We start from the raw sequence: 20,116 nt of genomic DNA, 5'->3' as shown, positions 1-20,116 counted from the left end.
ACCCCCAACACCTATAAGAACATAAGAAATTGCCATGCTGGGTCAGACCAAGGGTCCATCAAGCCCAGCATCCTGTTTCCAACAGAGACCAAACCAGGCCACAAGTACCTGGCAATTATCCAAACACTAAGAAGATCCCATGCTACTGATGCAATTAATAGCAGTGGCTATTCCCTAAGTAAACTTGATTAATAGCCATTAGTGGACTTCTCCTCCAAGAACTTATCCAAACCTTTTTTGAACCCAACTACACTAATTGCACTAACCACATCCTCTGGCAACAAATTCCAGAGCTTTACTGTGCATTGAGTGAAAAAGAATTTTCTCCGATTAGTCTTAAATGTGCTACTTGCTAACTTCATGGAATGCCCCCTAGTCCTTCTATTATTCGAAAGTGTAAATAACCGAGTCACATCTATTCGTTCAAGACCTCTCATGATCTTAAAGACCTCTATCATATCCCACCTCAGCCATCTCTGCTCCAAGCTGAACAGCCCTAACCTCTTCAGCCTTTCCTCATAGGCGAGCTGTTCCATCCCCAATATCATTTTGGTTGCCCTTCTCTGTACCTTCTCCATTGCAACTATATCTTTTTTGAGATGCGGCGACCAGAATTGTACACAGTATTCAAGGTGTGGTCTCACCATGGAGCGATACATGGCATGATATTTTCCGTTTTATTAACCATTCCCTTCCTAATAATTCCCAACTTTCTGTTTGCTTTTTTGACTGCCGCAGCATACTGAACCGATTATTTCAATGTGTTATCCACTATGACGCCTAGATCTCTTTCTTGGGTGGTAGTTCGTAATATGGAACCTAACATTGTGTAACTATAGCATGGGTTATTTTTCCCTATATGCATTACCTCGCACTTATCCACAATAAATTTCATCTGCCAGTAGGGCCTGGAGGAACCCAAGTAGATGGATATTTTATCACTGAACGGTCTTCTTGTCTCTCAGGTTTATCTGCAAAGAAAGCTTTTAATCTTAAAACTCTTAACAAATTTCTGTAGAACTACTTGAAATTGAAAGCCATCAAAAAATTGGTAGGTACAAAAAACAAGCCTTTATTCAAAACAGATAGTTAATGGATCGTGTCCAACACTTACATGACTGATTAATCACAGAGGAGGAGCCACAAACTGTGACGCATTTCACGGATGAAATACATCCTGAGTTCTTTGGCAATACTGTCTACTGTGTCTGGTACCTAATGGCTCCCTTTGGCTCCTACCTGTTTTCTAAGTGATCTTATGAGTATCGCAATGAAAGAAAACGTTTTTTGCTTTGATGATCACTTTTATCAACAAATCGAAGGGGTAGCAATGGAGGCCGCTATGGCCCCTGACATTGCCAACCTTTATGTGGGAGCCTTTAAAGAACAAATGTTATTGGTCTCTTCTTTTAAGGATCAGATTAAACTATGGAAGCGTTACATAGATATATTTTATGGTCTGGTAGCTTTGAATCTCTGCGAGAATTTATGATGTGGTCAATCCATTGTAATGAGAATTTACAGTGCACTTACACTGCTGATGCATGCCAAATAAGTTTTTTGGATATTTTGATTAGTTATGTAGATTTTGTTTTCCGGTTTAAAATTTTTCGTAAGCCAACAGATAGTAATACATTATTGCATTTTATTAGTTGTCATACCAATGCCCTTGTATATCACCCATCCCCTCTCTCTTACCCCCTCCGGCCTGTTTTGAATACCCCAACTGATTCTCTCGCAACCCAAGCCCTTCTTAAAACTCCCCAACTGATTCTCTGTCACCCTTCCTCCTCACTCCATCCCCCAGTTCCTCCTCACTGTCATTCTCATCTCCTGTCGTTCAATTCAGAGCTTCACTGCCTCCCCTCCAATCTTTGTCTTGTATCCCTCCCAGTGGATCCCCTCTCACCCCTAGCTCTTTTCTTACATTTCCCTCTCCCAACCTCCACAGCCAACCCTCTCCACCTGATCCCAACCATCAAACCCCTCCTGCATTTGATTCCTCCCTTCACCAGCCCCTCATCCAGATGTCAAGAGTCAACAGTAACATTTTCCTTTGGGCTCAAGGCCAAAAGTGGATGAAAACTGGTGTGAAGAGGGGGCAAGTTGAGAGGAGCAACATTTTTCTTTTAGGTAGGTTCCTTGGTGGATGAGGAGAGAGGAGCATTGGCAATCTCCTCCAGCCCATGCACATTCATTCCTCCCTTTCACTTATGGGTGGACACAAAGCAGTTGATAATCTGCAAGCGGCATCTGCATTACTAATGAAAATCAGCATAAGGCCTGTGAGTGCATGCTGACTTCCACTACTAATGCTGTGCTGTTGTTGGTGCCTGAAGAACACTGCCATAGGAGACACTTGTGACCTCCATCTGAAGGTTTTTGACCCCAGTTTGGGAAGCCCTGCTATAGAGGTTAGGGCTCTTCTGCTACAGAGGTTAGGGCTCTTTAACTTGGAAAAGAGATGACAGAGTGGACAGGATAGAAACTTATAAAATCATTAGAAGGTTATTTACTTTTTTAAATAATGTTACAACAAGGGGACATTCCCTGAAACAGATTTAAATTGTAGAAAGTATTGTGACTGGAGTTCCACAGCCATCAGTAGATATTTTCCTTGCCTGCCTTCTTGGAATTTTTGCATTTTGAGGATCCACCTGCAGCTTTTACCGTTCCCTTTTTTTGGAATGGGTTTGGTGCTTATATATAAAGAGAGAAATAATAAGGCAGTATAAGAATATAATAAAGTGTTTTGTGAAATAATATACTGATGAATAACAAGAAAAGAACACCAATGGGTTAATTAAACAACTGAACAATTAAAGAGAATATATATAGATATCTTTTTGGGCATGCTTGAGGATAGAGCCTTGGAGATCCTCTTGGTGGTTTTGGAGAGTTTTTCATCTTTTTGATCTGTTTCTACAGGAAGGCTGTACCTACCTTATCTAAAAAGCTGGAGTTCCAGTGAATCTACCCCCTGCATCCAGTATACAGTGTGGGGAAAGAGCAGTGGATTTTTGAAGATCATTTGGGCAGTTTTTGGAGAAAGAGGATTTTTTTTTTGGGGGGGGGGGGGGGTTCCTCTCTGTCACATGTAAGTGCATGAAGAAAATTTTCCTACCCTCTACAGGGAAGGAGTTTTGAACTTTGGTTCAGGGAGACAGGGTCAGACGTATTGGCACCATGGACAAAGATATACTTTGGCTTTGGCATTGTGATTTTTTTTTTCTGTTCATGATTTTTGCAATTCTGAGTTGGATCTTGTTTTTTAAGTTACATTTTTGTTGAACACTAGCATTGCCTCCTCATCAGTCTTTGTACTCAGCTGTGCCTGGAAAAGCCATCTACAGTGAGTATTGTGATCAGAGGTTGAGAGTTAAGATGACACGGAGTGACTGTTGAGCACCAACAATCACGTCTATGAGGGCCCCAGAGGTATATACCTCCTCCCCGCCTTTGGATCCTCAGCATCCTAGGAGCTACTAGAGCTTAGAAATGCAAAGGAGAGTCAAGAGGCCTCATACGTGATGGTCTCCTGGGAACTGTGTGGCTCCCTCAAACTCGTCTGCCAAATGGTGGAGGGTTACAGTATTTTTCACTAAGTGCACAATCAAGCTGTTGAATCTGTTGCCAGAGGATGTGGCCAAGGCAACTAGCACAGCAGGGTTTAAAAGAGGTTTGGGCAAGTTCCTGGAGGAAAAGTCCATAAAATAATATTAGCTAGGTAGACTAGAAAAAGCCATTAAATAACAAAAAATAGATCTACTTTTTGGGATCTGTCAGGTACTTGAGATCCGGAATGGTCACTGTCAGAGACAGGATGCTGGGCTTGTTGAACTTGGTCTGACACAGCATGACATTTCTTATGTTCTAAATCTTGTGCTCCTGCGTGACTGTAAACCTTCTCCCATGGTCTAATTCAAAAATTACTTTAGCAACTTTTTAATTGTTGGCACCATCAATTGGTTTCCACCCTGATTGAGATGGAACCCATCCTGCCTGAATAGGCTCCCCCCTTTCCCAGAATGTTTCCTACTTCTTAAGAAATCTGAAGCCCTGCCCCTGCATCATCATCATCTTATCCATGCATATTCTTTCCAGTTCAGCACGAATTATGAGTAGCAAAGCTTTGAGATTAAAGTTATATCACCCATTTCTGAAAACATTTTCTCTCATTTCAAATTATTTAACTTGGAACTTAGTACCGTTATTATTTTCCCAGTGTTTGGACATAGACTAGAAAAAGCCATTGCCATTCCTTGGAGTAAGAAACTAGAAAAAAATGTACTTTTCCTAGCGTGTAACCAGATGGACTCAGGACCAATGGGTTATGTGCTCCCCTGCCAGCAGATGGAGACTGAGTCAGGTTTCAAAGCTGATGTCACCTTAGATATACCCCTGCAGTGACCTCAGCCATTCAGTATCTCCCCATCTCCTAGCAGATGTGGACACTATCCCCACACCAGCAGCGGTATTTAGCAGGATTGCAGCACTAGTTCGAAGGAGAAATTTACCTTTAAATTGAGAAAAAGATCGAGCCCCGCTCTCCTGCAATGATATCTAAGGGTTCCTCCCCCAGTTGAGAATTCCTGAGGTGATTTCCAAGATCCCTCAGAAGTGTGCCTTGGCGCGGTAGCTGGCTCCCAGCGTGGACTTTGCTGCTGAAGCAGCTGAAAGGCAGCGGGTGCAGGAAGCCGATTGCAGCAGTGACTGCCTAAGCCCTCTCCCCCCGCAGCCGGAGACCGTCTCTGTACTCAGCCAGTAAGTGCTGAGACCAGGTAAGTAAAGAACTCCTCCTTTCCAGAGATGGGGAAGGGCTTCGGTAAGTCTTTCCTCCGGTCTCCTTGCTCGGCATGCCGTACCGACGTCGTTCCTGATCCCATTAGGGCGAGGGAAGGAGGTTTCCGAGTGGGTTCAGCGGCCCCCTGTTGGGCTATGCCCCACTTCAGGCTTGGTGGAAACTCCATGTGGCAGGCCACGGCAGTGCCATTTTGCATGCAGTTTGGTGTGGCGCCATTTTTCCCCCTTCGTCCGTCGGTACGCATGGTGCGAGCCAGCCTTTGTGCGTATAACTGCGCACATAACCACGTGCACGCGTGGTCGCTTAGATTTATGCACGATGAGGCAAGTCTGTGCACACTCGAGAGGCACTAGCTGGCTGAATGCACAGGCTACAGAGTATTATGGCCCCGGCAGCAAAGAAGCTCAAGCAATACTCCCTTTGTACTGCCTGCCATATTAGGGCTGCACAGTCTGACCTGGAATCCTTCCTGTGCCAGCACTATGTTGAGGCCCAGGGAGGGCTGGACTCTCAGAACCTTTCCAAGTCCAGCCCCTCCTAGTCGGTGGATGGGTCAGCCACGAACTTATCTGGTAGCACCCCCGAACCTGTGCAATTCTGGGACTGTGTCCTCCCCGGGAGAGGGCACATATTCCTCCTGGGCTAAATATGGACCCGGTGGCCTTTTCCTGGTTGGAATTCTTTCAGGGCCTACAAGCCTTTGTTCAAGCACAGTCAGCGATTGCCCCTGCCCGGGCTGAGCCCCAACTGGGACAGTCTCACCCTCCCAGCCCTATCAATATGCCCCAGGACATGCCTCGCCTCACCAAGGGTATCCCTGACAAGGACCCACACACCATGATCACAATGGGGATGCAGATTCATTGGAAGATGGGGAAATACTTCCAGGCCTGGAGCTATATCGGACCATGCTTCGATTTTTCCACAGAGATGACTTACTGGCCCTAGTCTCCCAGACCCTGAAGATTCTGGGAGTTTCGGGCACGGACCATATGTCGGAACCAAAGAAGAAATCCCATCCTGGTGCCTCTACAGAAAGCCTTTTGCTATTTCCCAATGCTGGAAGCCATCCAGGAGTTGATTGACCTGGAATGGGATGCCCCGGCAGCAAGTTTTAAAGGTCGGGCCTTGGAGGCCTTGTACCCTCTGGCCCAGCGGTCAAGGAATGCCTGCATTTCCCGAAAGTGGACGCCCTGGTCTGCGCCGTCTCGAAGCAAACAATGATCCCAGTAGAGGGAGGAGCAGTTCTGAAGGATGCTCATGATAGGTGGTTGGAATCCATCCTTAAGCAAGTCTTTGATTCGACAGCAATGACACTGCAGATCACTTCCTGTTGTGCCCTGGTTGCTCGTTCGTATCTGCTTCTCTCAAGAGAGGCAGATAGCTCAGGGGCACATTCCAGAGAGGTGGTTGAGCCCACCGCAGACCTCTTAGCGAATGCAAGCTCGGACCTAGTGCGTACCTCTGCTAGAGGAGTAGCCTCAATGATGGCGACCAGAAGACAGCTATGGTTGCAAAATTGATCAGCAGATGCAACTTCTAAAGCGAGCCTCACAAAGATGCTCTTTAAGGGACCCTCCTATTCAGAAGTGAATTGGAGAAGCTAGCCAGTATGTGGAGTGAATCTCCAGTGTCCTGGCTACCGATTATAAGAAAAAGAGGTCGCAGCGCCCCTCACCTATGAGGAGTTGGGCCAGGGGCTCCCAGCGCTTCCAGCCCTACAGAAATTCTTCATTTCAGACATCTCGATCCTCGGGAAGGTCTCAGTCCTTTCGGAACAGACAACCAAAAAGTGGAACAAGTTTGTGCTCAGGTTCAACCCAAATTTCCCAATGAAGTTTGGCTCACCCAACCACAGGACGAGGAGATAGGAGGCCAACTATCCCTCTTCTATCAGCAGTGGGTCGAGTTCACATCGGACAAATGGGTACTGGACATCATACGCTCTGGAAGTTCACAGTATCCCTCGGGACATATTCATGATGTTACCTTGCCACTCCCAGCACAAAAAACTGGCAGTGGAATCCACGCTGATAAGGCTCCTCAGTCTGAGGGCTATAACTCAGGTACCTATACCCCAAGTAAATACGGGGCGTTACTCCATCTATTTTATCGTACCCAAGAAATAGGGTTCATTCCGACCCATCCTGGATCTCAAGAGCATCAACTGTCATCTGCGGATAATTCACTTCCGCATGGAAACTCTTCGCTCTGTCATAATTAAATTCCATTTAAAGGCCATTAAATTCGCTCTTACCTCCGTTGGGTCCGGGCCCAACCACGCGGCCCTCAGCGTCGTCCTGCTGCCGCCCCGACCGGCGAGAAGGCCCGCCCCCAAACCAGCAGCCAACCACAAAGGGCCCTGAGGCTCTTTAAAGCCTGCTGCTGCTCCGGCAATCTCCCTCTCCACGGCGGCGATCCCCCTCTTCATGGTGGCGCCCGGCTCGAGCGAAGGCCTGCGCGATCGGCGCCACAGACCCACCGGGGTAAGGCCATTAAATTCGCTCTTACCTCCGTTGGGTCCGGGCCCGACCACGCGGCTCTCAGCGTCGTCCTGCTGCCGCCCCGACCGGCGAGAAGGCCCGCCCCCAAACCAGCAGCCAACCACAAAGGGCCCTGAGGCTCTTTAAAGCCTGCTGCTGCTCCAGCGATCTCCCTCTCCACGGCGGCGTCCGGCTCGAGCAAAGGCCTGCGCGATCGGCGCCACAGACCCACCAGGGTAAGGCCATTAAATTCGCTCTTACCTCCGTTGGGTCCGGGCCCGACCACGCGGCTCTCTGTGTCGTCCTGCTGCCGCCCCGACCGGCGAGAAGGCCCACCCCCAAACCAGCAGCCAACCACAAAGGGCCCTGAGGCTCTTTAAAGCCTGCTGCTGCTCTGGCGATCTCCCTCTCCACGGCGGCGATCCCCCTCTTCACAGCAGCGTCCGGCTCGAGCGAAGGCCTGCGCGATCGGCGCCACAGACCCACCGGGGTAAGGCCATTAAATTCGCTCTTACCTCCGTTGGGTCCGGGCCCGACCTCGCGGCTCTCAGCGTCGTCCTGCTGCTGCCCTGACCGGCGAGAAGGCCCGCCCCCAAACCAGCAGCCAACCACAAAGGGCCCTGGGGCTCTTTAAAGCCTGCTGCTGCTCCGGCACCACGCGCCGAGCGTCGGAGCGCGACAAAGGGGCCCGCCCCTTTGTGCGCCCCTTCGGACGGCCCTGAAGGACATTGCCCGCAGCCAATACCTACCTGGATCCAGGAACCATGGAATGAGTTGGCGTCCCCTAAAAGAACTTATCTCCACCCTCACAGGAGCTCGTCACACATCTCTGGCCACAGGACTACTCCTCCCTGCGCTCACACAAACCTCGCTACCTACAGGTTCCCTCCCCCCTGTATCTACCGTCCTGGCTCCCATCCAATATCCCTCTTCCGCCCATCTGCTAAACTTCTGCATCACCCCTAACACCCAACTGTAAGTACTAGAACCTGCCCTGTGCTTTATCTCCCAGTTATACACATTGAAAGTGCACTGCTTAATCTATATTGTATAATCTGCACTGTATAGTCTGCACTGTATAACTTGCATTGTATAACCTGCATTATATAGCTTACATCGTATAACCTGTATTGTATATTCTGCATTATATACTTTGCATTGTGCCCTATCTCCCAGCCAGACACACTGTAACTGCAAACCCTGCCCTGTGTAGGCCTTACTCCTATCTGGACCCCATCCAACCCAGCCCTCCCCTTCCCCCTCCCTTTACTCCCTTGCCTCTATAACCACCATGACCACACACCACATCCGCCGCATTCACCTCCCTCACAACAGACGCCCCCGCCTCCTTCCCCTCCAACCACCCCCCACATACAAGTCCCTCCTTCCTATCCTCACGACCCCCTTCAACCAAATTCTAGGACTCACATCCCTCTCTATTATTCTGTTCAATGCCCAATCACTCTCCAAAAAAAACCCCATTCTAAACGACCTCCTCACCGACTGCAAACCAGACATCTGTGCAATCACGGAAACCTGGCTCAGAGAAACTGACACAGTCCTCATTAACCAGCTACCGTCTCATTCTTATGAAATCCTATCCATCCCAAGACCAAAAAAAAGAGGAGGTGGCATCCTCCTAGCCTTCAAGAAGCATCTCAATCTCAAACTCTCCCACTCTACCTCACCCCCCAAACTAGAAATTGGCCTTTTCAAATCCCCCACACTACAGATCTGCCTTATTTATGCCCCACCTGGCTCCATCGAATGGGATCCTTCCCCCTTAATCGAATTCATATCTGCCAACATCAACATCGAAATTCCTTCCATTATACTAGGAGATTTCAATCTCCATGTTGATGCCACCCCCCTCACCCCCTCTTGTGAGACGTTCCTCACTGCACTCCAAGCAATAGGTCTTAGACAAATTGTCACCTCCCCAACTCATCAAGCTGGTCACTCCCTTGACCTCATATTTAGTAACCACTGTTTTCTACCTTCCCACCCCCCCACCTGCTCCCCTGTACCCTGGTCAGACCACTTCCTCGTAGAAGCCTCACTACCACTCAACTCTCCCACTACCCCAACCCATACAAACAACACTACTATTACATTCAGGAAACCCTGCTCAGGAGAGGCACTTGCAATCTCCAACGCTTCTACAAACCTTGACTGTTTCAATCCTGAAACTGCCATCACCTCTTGGTTCAGTATAACTCTTGAAATTGCTGACAAACTATGCCCTATCTCTAGACGAAGACTACAACAATCTACAAAAAACCACCAACCTTGGTACACAGCAGAACTAAGAGCCTTAAAAAATAGTCTTAGGCAGCGAGAGAGAATCTGGTGTAAAGCCCCCTCACCCCGACTTGCCTCAAGCTACAAAACCACCCTTCTCCATTATAGAATAACCACACTCAAAACCAAACGAGACTTCTATGCCACTAAGATCCACAAATATATGTACAACCCGAAAGCCCTCTTCAATTATGTAGCTGACCTCACCAAGTCCTCCCAGCCCCCTATCCCTGACAACGAAGCCACCACCAGGAGCGAAGAAATCGCCCAACACTTCCTCACAAAAATCACTAACATCCTCCTCAGATTTCAACACCCATCTCCCACGACCCCCCCTCCCCCCCCCCTTCAACCTTCCCCCACTACTCCTACCCTTCAAACCCTTGACCTGACCTCCTCCAAAGAAGTGGAATCTATTCTCAGAAAACTCAAACCCGCTTCTCACCCCTCAGACACTATACCTACAAAAACCCTCCTCTCCATCCCAAATTCTATTGCCAAACCCATCGCAGACATTATAAACTCCTCTCTCTCCTCAGGCTCTGTCCCAGATGCCCTCAAACAAGCGATTGTTAAGCCCCTCCTCAAAAAACCAACGTTAGACCCCAAAGACCCTTCCAACTTCCGCCCGATCTCAAACCTGCCCTTCCTCTCCAAGATTATGGAAAAGATTGTGAACATCCAACTTACAGAATATCTTGAAAACAATAATATACTGCATCCAGCCCAATACGGCTTCCGTAAATACCTTAATACTGAAACACTCCTGCTCTCCCTCACGGATCACATACTCAGAGGCATGGACCAGGGCAACTGTTACCTCCTCGTCCTCCTCGACATCTCAGCCGCCTTTGATACCATCAATCACAACCACCTCATCAACCGTTTAACCGAAATAGGTATCTCAGGCCTAGCCCTGCTATGGTTTAAATCCTACTTATCCAACAGAAAATTTGCCGTCAAATAGGAAACGCCAAATCCACGCTCTACACCGTCTCAAGGTGTCCCCCAAGGTTCCTCTCTCTCCTCCACCCTTTTCAATATTTACCTCACACCACTATGTCAGCTCCTCACATACCTTGGCCTCAAATTCTACCTTTACACAGACGATGTGCAAATCCTCATACCCATTCACAACTCTCTTACTGATGCCCTTGCATTCTGGAACACATGTCTTGCCGCTATAAATGACTTCCTCACTAACATCCACCTTGCCCTAAACTCTTCCAAAACCGAGCTGCTCCTTCTTTCTCCACACCTACCCCCTAAACCCCTGATCTCCAATGACCCAGCTTTCAACACCATATCGTCCCAACCCACCGTAAGAGACCTTGGGGTAATTCTAGACCAACAACTCAATCTAAAAAAACAGATCAACTCCATCCTCAAAGAAGGTTTCTTCAAGCTCAGTATCCTAAAGAAACTCAGACCCCTCCTCCACTATCATGATTTCCGCACTGTCATCCAAGCTACCCTTTTCTCAAAGCTAGACTACTGTAATGCCCTCCTCCTCGGACTACCCTCCTCCACTACGAAACCCTTACAAATGTTCCAAAATGCTATCACCAGGGTTATTACCAATTCACGGAAAGCTGATCATACTCAAAGACCTCCACTGGCTCCCCATAGCATCCCGTATTCTCTTTAAAACTTTAACCATAGTTCACAAATCCATCTACTCCTACAACTCTAACTGGCTTGATGAACCCTTTTGCCCCATACGATCTGAACGACCCATTCGATCTGTCAACAAAGGTACCCTTTCAATACCTCCTATAAAAAAAGCCCACCTCTCCGCCACAAGGGATCGCGCACTCTCCATTGCAGGCCCTAAACAATGGAACTCCCTCCTGACCACACTCAGACTTGAGCCATGCTACTCTAAGTTCAGAAAGAAACTAAAGACTTGGCTCTTCCGACAAGCCTACCCAGATTAATTATATCCATCTACCTCTATCCTCCTCCCCTCCCTCCAACTCCACGAACAGCCCCCTTATAAATGGTACCTAAATTGTATATAGACTTTTGTAATTAGCCTGTTACCATTTAAGACTTCATATATAGACTCTTGTAAATAGCCTGTTACCGTTTTAAATCTAATGCTTGTAATTTTCAGTGCTCTCTGCACTATGTATTTACTCTCTCCCGTTTCCCCTCCCTGTTGATTGTATTTTCAGCCTATTAGTTGCAATGTAAACCGGTATGATGTTTGCATACTAATGCCGGTATATAAAAGCTTCAAATAAATAAATAAAATAATTGCCGTGCAACAGGGAGAGTTCTTAACCTCCCTGGATCTCTCGGAGGCCTACCTTCATATTCCAATCCATCAAGACCACCAGTGTTTCCTACGCTTTGCAGTACTGGACCAAGATTACCAGTTCCCGGTGTTGCCCTTCGGCCTGGCAACCATCCCCAGAACGTTCTCCAAAATTATGGTGGTCGTGGCGGCGGCGGCACTGGTGGACCTTTACTTGGATGACTGACTGATCCTGGCGAAGTCGTTGTAAGAGAGCCTCCAAGGGACCAGCAGGGTCAGATCCCTCCTACAAGGAACTTAGTTGGGTCATGGACAAGAGCAGCCTCAAGTCCTCCCAGTCCTTAGAGTACCTGGGAGTCCGGTTCGACACCAAGTAGGACAAGGTCTTCCTCCCTCCCTCAAGAAGAAGGAAACTGATGGACCAAATGCATCGGTTGATGGAGTGGAGGAGTATTTATTTATTTATTTATTTATTTATTTATTTATTTAAAGACTTTTATATACCGAAGATCATGTACTAGTACATATCGCTTCGGTTTACAGATAACCAGATTTGGAACTACCATGAACATGGTGTACATAGAACAGTAGACAATAAACAAGAAACTCTGAACAATCAATAATAATAAATAATAAACAGTAGACAATAAACAGTGAACATGCTAAAAAAGTAGCCTAGTAGTTAGAGCAGTGGACTACAAACCAGGAGACCAGGGTTCAAGTCCTGTGATCTTGTGCAAGTCACTTTACCCTCCATTGCTTCAGTTACAAACTTAGATTGTAAGCCCTCTGGGGATAGTGAAATACCTACAGTAACTAAATGTAATCCACTTTGAAGTGCTGCAAAATTAAAAAAAAAACCCAAAAAAACCCCCCACAATGACCCCTAGAGTATGGAGCTATCTCCAGGTCCTCTGCCTCATGGCATCAACCCTGGAAGTAGTACTGTGGGCGAGGGCACACATGTGGCCTCTCCAATGCTCCCTGCTGTCACATTGGAACCCATTGTCTCAAGACTACTCTGTTCACCTCCACCGAAGGAAGTATGTTCTCGGCTCCAGTGGTGGCTACAGGAAGTTAACCTGAGAAGGGGTGTAAGCCTGTTCCCACCAAACTAGATCGTCTTCACAACGGATGCACGCCTCCGAGGGTGGGGAGCTCACTGTCAGGAATTAACCCAGGGGCGATGGACCTAGGAAGAGGTGAGCTAGAAAACCACCTGGAATCACAAGCGGTCAGATTAGCATGCCTGCAGTTCTGCCATAGACTCCAGGGACAGGTAATCCACGTGATGTCGGACAACGCAACAACGGTTGCCTACATCAACCGCCAGGGAGGAACCAAAAGCCACCAAGTGTCTCTGGAGATAGACCCCCCTTATGGAATGGGCGAAGTTAAACCTACAAGGGATCTCGGCCTTCCATATTGTGGGAAAAGACAACGTCAGAGCAGGGAGAGCCTGGACCTGGGGAAATGGACGTTGTTGACCAGAGCCTTCCAGCTCCTAATAGATCACTGGGGCCTCCCATCCATTGACCTACTGGCTACATCTCACAATGCGAAGGTTCCCCGATTCTTCAGTTGCAGATGAGATCAGTGCTCCCAAGGGATCGATGCCCTCATCCAGTCCTGGCCAGAGGAGGACTTACTGTACGCTTTCCCTCCGTGGCCTCTACTGGGCAAGATAATCCACAAGATCGAACACCACAGAGGATTAGTCCTTCTGGTGGCCCCGGATTGGCCCAGACGCCCATAGTATGCAGACATGCGGAGGCTTCTTGTGGAGAGTCCTCTTTGCCTCCCCCTGCACAGGGACCTTCTCCAGCAAGGTCCGATTCTTCACGAAGACCTAACTCAATTCTCTTACGGTCTGGCCCTTGAGAGGGCCAGACCGTAAAGCGTGGATATTCAATGGCCGTGATGGCCACTTGCTTTACGCGTGGAAATTCTCAACATCCCTGTTACGTACGTATCTGTAGAATATTTGAGACCTGGTGCGAGGAACGTGGAGTGCCCCTGCGAACGGCCAAAATCCCCATGATTCTGGAATTTGTGTAGGTTGGCCTGCACAAAGTATTGTCCCTCAGCTCTGAAGGTCCAGGTGACAGTCCTCTTCTGCTTCAGGGCCGAGGTGAATGGAACCCGCCTGTCAGCGCATCCAGACTTGGCCCATTTCCTAAAAGGGGTTAAGCACCTCCGACCACCCTTAAAGTGGCCAGTCCGCCTATGGAACCTCAATCTAGTATTGGACTTTCTAGCAGGACCTTCCTTTAGACCACTGTGCAGTCTGTCACTACGCCTGTATTCTTGGTGGCGATATGCTCGGCTCGTCGCATCTCTGAACTACAGGTGCTGTCATGTCGGAACTGTTCCTTCGGTTTACTCCAGGAACAGTACAGCTTCGCACCGTCCCCTCCTTCTTACCAAAGGTGGTCTCGGAGTTTCACCTGAACCAATCCATTTCCTTACCGTCCCCAGATAGACACAAGGACACGGAAGCCCTACCACCTTCTTCGCCATCTGAACATCAGTAGACTTTTAGTGCAGTATCCCGAACGTTCAGAACCGGTGTGCAAGATAGATCGCTTGTTTGTTCTTCACGGAGGAAGAAAACAATACGAAGTGGCTTCATGAGCTGCCATAGCTCGCTGGATCAAAGAAATGATCATGGAAGCTTACGTAGAGGCAGGGAAGCCTTTACCCCTTCAGTTTAAGGCTCATTCCACTAGGTCCTAGGCAGTATCCTTGGCAGAAACTAAGCTACTATCTCCCATCAACATCTGTCGAGCAGCGACATGGTCTTCCTTGCACATCTTCTCCAAGTTCTATCGCCTGGACATCCAGGCCTGAGAGGACGCAGCCTTTGTGAAAGCGGTGCTAACCGGACCGCAGGCAGCCTCCCACCCCATTCAGAAGTAACTTTTGCACATCCCATTGGTCCTGAGTCCATCTGGCTACACGCTAGGAAATGGAGAAATTACTTATCTAATAATTTTGTTTTCCTTAGTGTAGACAGATGGACTCAGCATCCTGCCCATGGCTGCCCATGATCGGTACCAAGGAATCGCCCATGAGGCAAATCTCGATTCCATGAGGTTGCAGGTAAGCCGTCACCCTATCCCTCGATCAAGGGATCTATAGTATTGCTGGGATCCAGCACTTCTTTGGTTGAGTACAGTTGCGGTCTCCGGTTTTTTAATCAAGTATTAAGTTATATCCAAGTTAAAATTAAGTTTTTCAATAGTATGTCCACAGTGGCTTTGGAAGAGAATACTGAATGGCTGAGGTCACTACAGGAGTATATCTAAGGTGACATCAGCTTTGAAACTTGACTCCGTCTCCATCTGCTGGCAGGGGAGCACATAACCCATTGGTCCTGAGTCCATCTGTCTACACTAAGGAAAACGAAATTATCAGATAAGTAGTTTCTCCATTTTGGGATCTGCCGGGTACTTGTGGTCCAGACTGGTCACTCTCAGAGACAGGGTACTTGGCTTGATGGGCCATAGCCTCATCCAGCATGGCATTTCTTATGTTCTTCCCTCAAGTGACCAAGTTTTAGTTAATTGATAATTTTTGATGCATATCCAGTCTTCACTTGAACCTTCTAGAGACTTCTAATATGAGCATTCTCACCTCACAGCATTCTTTAAATACAGTTTCCTTCCTTCAACCCTGTAGTCCCTTTGAAGAGAGCAACAATGTGGGCTCAGTATTGCAGGATCTTTTTTATATCTTATGTTGATTTATCGGTGTCACAACCTACAAAGATTCTAGTTTTCTTCAGAATCAATACAGCTACCAGACTTCTGCACTTAAAACCTCAAGCAATTCTGTCAGAGTAACAGTAACTCATTTTTATTTTGAATTCTCAGGGCCAAAGCATCCACTGACTCAGATTTCTCAGACCATGCTGGATCTGTGCGATGAGAAGTTAAGAGAGGTGAGTGCAGTGTGTTTAGAACAATGAAAATTAGTGACTGGCTGTAAAGGCACTTCCATCTACATTCATTTCTCATGGTGCACACGATGGTGGCAGAAATCTGAATGGAACTGGTGATCTTGAAACATTTTCCAGTGGTCAGCTTTCTAGCTATTAAAACCACTCTGATGTTGTAGTAATTGCAGCAAAAAACCCAAAAAAACATAGGCTGTAGACTGTCACATAACACGCTTTTAGGATGAGAGCTAGGCAACTGGAAGTAAGCCAATAGGATGGCTTTTTTTCTTCCCATCCCAACTCTGCTGTCTCTCCAGAGCTTCTGGAGTTCAGTGAAATACAGTAAAATTGATGGTTTCAGGAAAGGAAGAGGGAGGGGAAAAAAAATGAAATGAAGGGGAAGAAACAAAGGAATTGGTGAGATAGCAATGATGGGGGTGAAACGCATTTTTGAATGATAAAAATAAATGACAGGGAGGGAGAAAAGAAAGGGGGATGTGCAAAGGGAGAAAAGATTATTGAGGGAGGAGAAGAGAAAAAAAGATGGGATTGAAGAAGAAAGGAGTGAGAAAGATGTGGAGAATAGGTGAGGGAAGGGGGCAAGAAGGAGGGAAGTGATAACAGGAGGAGAGGGAAGGAGGAGATAATGATGGTACAGAGTGGAAAGAGACTGGAAGAATTGGGGTGTAGGGGAGGTGGAGGATACATTGAATGAGTCTTAAAAGCTTCCATAAGTACAGAAAGTGTATTTTTGTACTGAGCCCATTACATGAACGTGTTTAATTTCATTTTGTCTTGGAGAGACATGTGAATGCTGTTTTTCTATCCCTGCACCAGAGTTATGGAATACTTTATCTAAAAACCTGCGGCTAACAGAATGTTCCAAAACTTTTAAAGTTCTGTTAAAAGCATTCTTATTCAAACAGGCTATTAGCGATTTCTTATTTTAACTTTATCTGTGACAGTATTGACAATGGTATTTGGATTTTCAGAAGGTGTTTGACAAAGTTCCTCATGAGAGGCTTCTAAGAAAACTAAAAAGTCATGGGATAGGAGGCGATGTATAGACCAGTGAGCCTGACTTCAGTGCCGGGAAAAATAGTGGAAACTATTCTCAAGATCAAAATCGTAGACATATAGAAAGACATGGTTTAATGGAATACAGTCAACATGGATTTACCCAAGGGAAGTCTTGCCTAACAAATCTGCTTCACTTTTTTGAAGGAGTTAATAAACATGTGGATAAAGGTGAACCGGTAGATGTAGTGTATATGGATTTTCAGAAGACATTTGACAAAGTTCCTCATGAGAGACTTCTAAGAAAACTAAAAAGTCATGGGATAGGAGGCGATGTCCTTTCGTGGATTACAAAATGGTTAAAAGACAGGAAACAGAGAGTAGGATTAAATGGTCAATTTTCTCAGTGGGAAAGGGTAAACAGTGGAGTGCTTCAGGGATATGTACTTGGACTGGTGCTTTTCAATATATATATAAATGATCTGGAAAGGAATACGACGAGTGAGGTTATCAAATTTGCGGACGATACAAAATTATTCAGAGTAGTTAAATCACAAGCGGATTGTGATACATTACAGCAGGACCGTGCAAGACTGGAAGATTGGGCATCCAAATGGCAGATGAAATTTAATGTGGACAAGTGCAAGGTGTTGCATATAGGGAAAAATAACCCTTGCTGTAGTTACACAATGTTAGGTTCCATATTAGTGTGGCCGGACTGCCTGATTTGGGTCCCTGCCCCCAGACCTTACCTGGCGCAGGGAGGTATGGTGTAACCCAGGGAAAAGAAGAATAAAAGGACAAAAGATAATAACTGGACTGGTGACAACTGTATCCCAGGTTTGCAGCAAGGGGACAACTGGGCACTGTTGTTTTTCCCTGTGGAGCAGAGAGATGGCATAATAAAATTGTTTCAGTTTAAATCCAGCATGAGACTTGTGCTGCTGCAAAAAGCAGCCGTTATAGAAACATAGAAACATAGAAATGACGGCAGAAGAAGACCAAATGGCCCATCCAGTCTGCCCAGCAAGTCTCACACATTTTTTCTCTCATACTTATCTGTTTCTCTTAGCTCTTGGATCTATTTCCCTTCCACCCCCACCTTTAATGTAGAGAGCAGTGATGGAGCTGCATCCAAGTGAAATGTCTAGCTTGATTAGTTAGGGGTAGTAGGGGTAGTAACCACCGCAATAAGCAAGCTACACCCATGCTTATTTGTTTTACCCAGACTATGTTATACAGCCCTTATTGGTTGTTTTTCTTCTCCCCTGCCGTTGAAGCAGGGAGCTATGCTGGATATGCGTGAAGTATCAGTCTTCTCCATTGCTGTTGAAGCAGAGAGCCATGCTGGATGTGCATCGAAAGTGAAGTATCAGGCACATTTGGTTTGGGGTAGTAATCGCCGTAACAAGCCAGCTACTCCCCGCTTTGTGAGTGCGAACCCTCTTTTCTTCTCCCCTGCCGTTGAAGCAGAGAGCTCTGCTGGATGTGTGAAGTATCAGTTTTTCTTCTCCCCTGCCGTTGAATCAGAGAACTATGCTGTATATGCATTGAAAGTGAAGTATCAGGCTTATTTGATTTGGGGTAGTAACCGCCGTAACAAGCCAGCTACTCCCCTCTTTGTGAGTGCGAATTCTTTTTTCCACATTTCCTCTTGCTGTTGAAGCTTAGAGCGATGTTGGAGTAACAGTAAGCATGTGGATGTTTATTTAATAAGGGTATTGACTCCAGGCAGTAGCCATCATTCTGGCGAGTCACCCACTCTTCATTGGCAGCCTCTTGACGTTATGGATCCACAGTGTTTATCCCACGCCCCTTTGAAGTCCTTCACAGTTCTGGTCTTCACCACATCCTCCGGAAGGGCATTCCAGGCATCCACCACCCTCTCCGTGAAGAAATACTTCCTGACATTGGTTCTGAATCTTCCTCCCTGGAGCTTCAAATCGTGACCCCTGGTTCTGCTGATTTTTTTCCTACGGAAAAGGTTTGTCGTTGTCTTTGTTCATTAACACCTTTCAAGTATCTGAAAGTCTGGATCATATCACCTCTGCTCCTCCTTTCCTCCAGGGTGTACATATTTAGATTCTTCAATCTCTCCTCGTACGTCATCCGATGAAGATCCGCCACCTTCCTGGTCGCCCTCTCTGTACCGCCTCCATCTTGTCTTTGTCTTTTTGAAGATACGGTCTCCAGAACTGAACACAGTACTCCAGGTGAGGCCTCACCAAGGACCTGTACAAGGGAATAATCACTTCCCTTTTCTTACTCGATATTCCTCTCTCTATGCAGCCCAGCATTCTTCTGGCTTTAGCTATCGCCTTGTCGCATTGTTTCGCCGACTTCAGATCATTAGACACCATCACCCCAAGGTCCCTCTCCTGCTCCGTGCACATCAGCCTTTCCCCCCCATCGAATACAGTTCATTCAGATTTCCACTCCCCATATGCTGACTTTGCACTTCTTGGCATTGAATCTCAGCTGCCATATCTTCGACCACTCTTCCAGTTTCCTTAGATCCCGTCTCATTCTCTCCACTCCTTCCGGCGTGTCCACTCTGTTGCAGATCTTAGTGTCATTCGCAAAAAGACAAACCTTACCTTCTATCCCGTCCGCAATGTCGCTCACAAAGATATTGAACAGGACCGTTCCCAACACCGATCCTTGCGGTACACCACTTAAAAACCGCTCTCTCTTCAGAGAGGTTCCATTTACATCACACATTGTCTTCTGTCGTCAACCAATTGCAATCCAGGTCCACCACCTCGGCACTCACTCCCAAGCTTCTCGTTTATTCACCAGTCTCCTATGCGGAACCGTATCAAAAGCTTTGCTGAAATCCAAGTATATGATATCGAGCGCTCTTCCTCGATCCAATTCCTTGGTTACCCAGTCAAAAAGTCAATCAGATTTGTCTGACAGGATCTTCCCCTGGTGAATCCATGCTGCCTCTGGTCCATCAATTCTCCCGACTGTAGATAGTTCACTATTCTCTCTTTCAACAGTGACTCCATTACTTTTTCCCACCACCGAAGTGAGGCTAACCGGTCTGTAGTTACAGCCTCCTCTCTGTTCCCACTCTTGTGAAGCGGGACCACCACCGCTCTTCTCCAATCACTCGGCACCACTCCCGTTTCTAGGGATCTATTGAACAGGTCGCACAGCGGTCCCGCCATCACATCTCTGAGCTCCCTCAGTATCCTTGGATGAATCCCATCAGGCCCCATGGCTTTGTCCACCTTCAGATTCTTTAGCTCTTCCCATACATTATCTACTGTAAATGGATTTTCCTCTGTTCCGCTTCCCTCCAGTTT

At 47.0% G+C, this 20,116-nt stretch overlaps 1 protein-coding gene across 4 annotated transcripts in view; it reads left to right on the top strand.

Annotated features, from left to right (window-relative positions):
- The window catches only part of TAF1 (TATA-box binding protein associated factor 1), a 441,469-nt gene that overhangs the window by 263,267 nt on the left and 158,086 nt on the right, over nt 1–20,116 (top strand). For all 4 annotated transcript variants that reach the window (XM_029607221.1, XM_029607219.1, XM_029607220.1 and 1 more), the window contains exon 30: nt 15,724–15,791. In XM_029607221.1, the coding sequence (XP_029463081.1) occupies nt 15,724–15,791 (68 nt within the window). The remainder of the gene's footprint in view (nt 1–15,723; nt 15,792–20,116) is intronic.

Source organism: Rhinatrema bivittatum, chromosome 6 (genome assembly GCF_901001135.1).
Source record: "Rhinatrema bivittatum chromosome 6, aRhiBiv1.1, whole genome shotgun sequence".
Lineage (NCBI taxonomy): Eukaryota > Metazoa > Chordata > Amphibia > Gymnophiona > Rhinatrematidae > Rhinatrema > Rhinatrema bivittatum.
The sequence above is the reverse complement of the archived record's forward strand: the minus strand, read 5'-3'. Positions and strand labels throughout refer to the sequence as shown.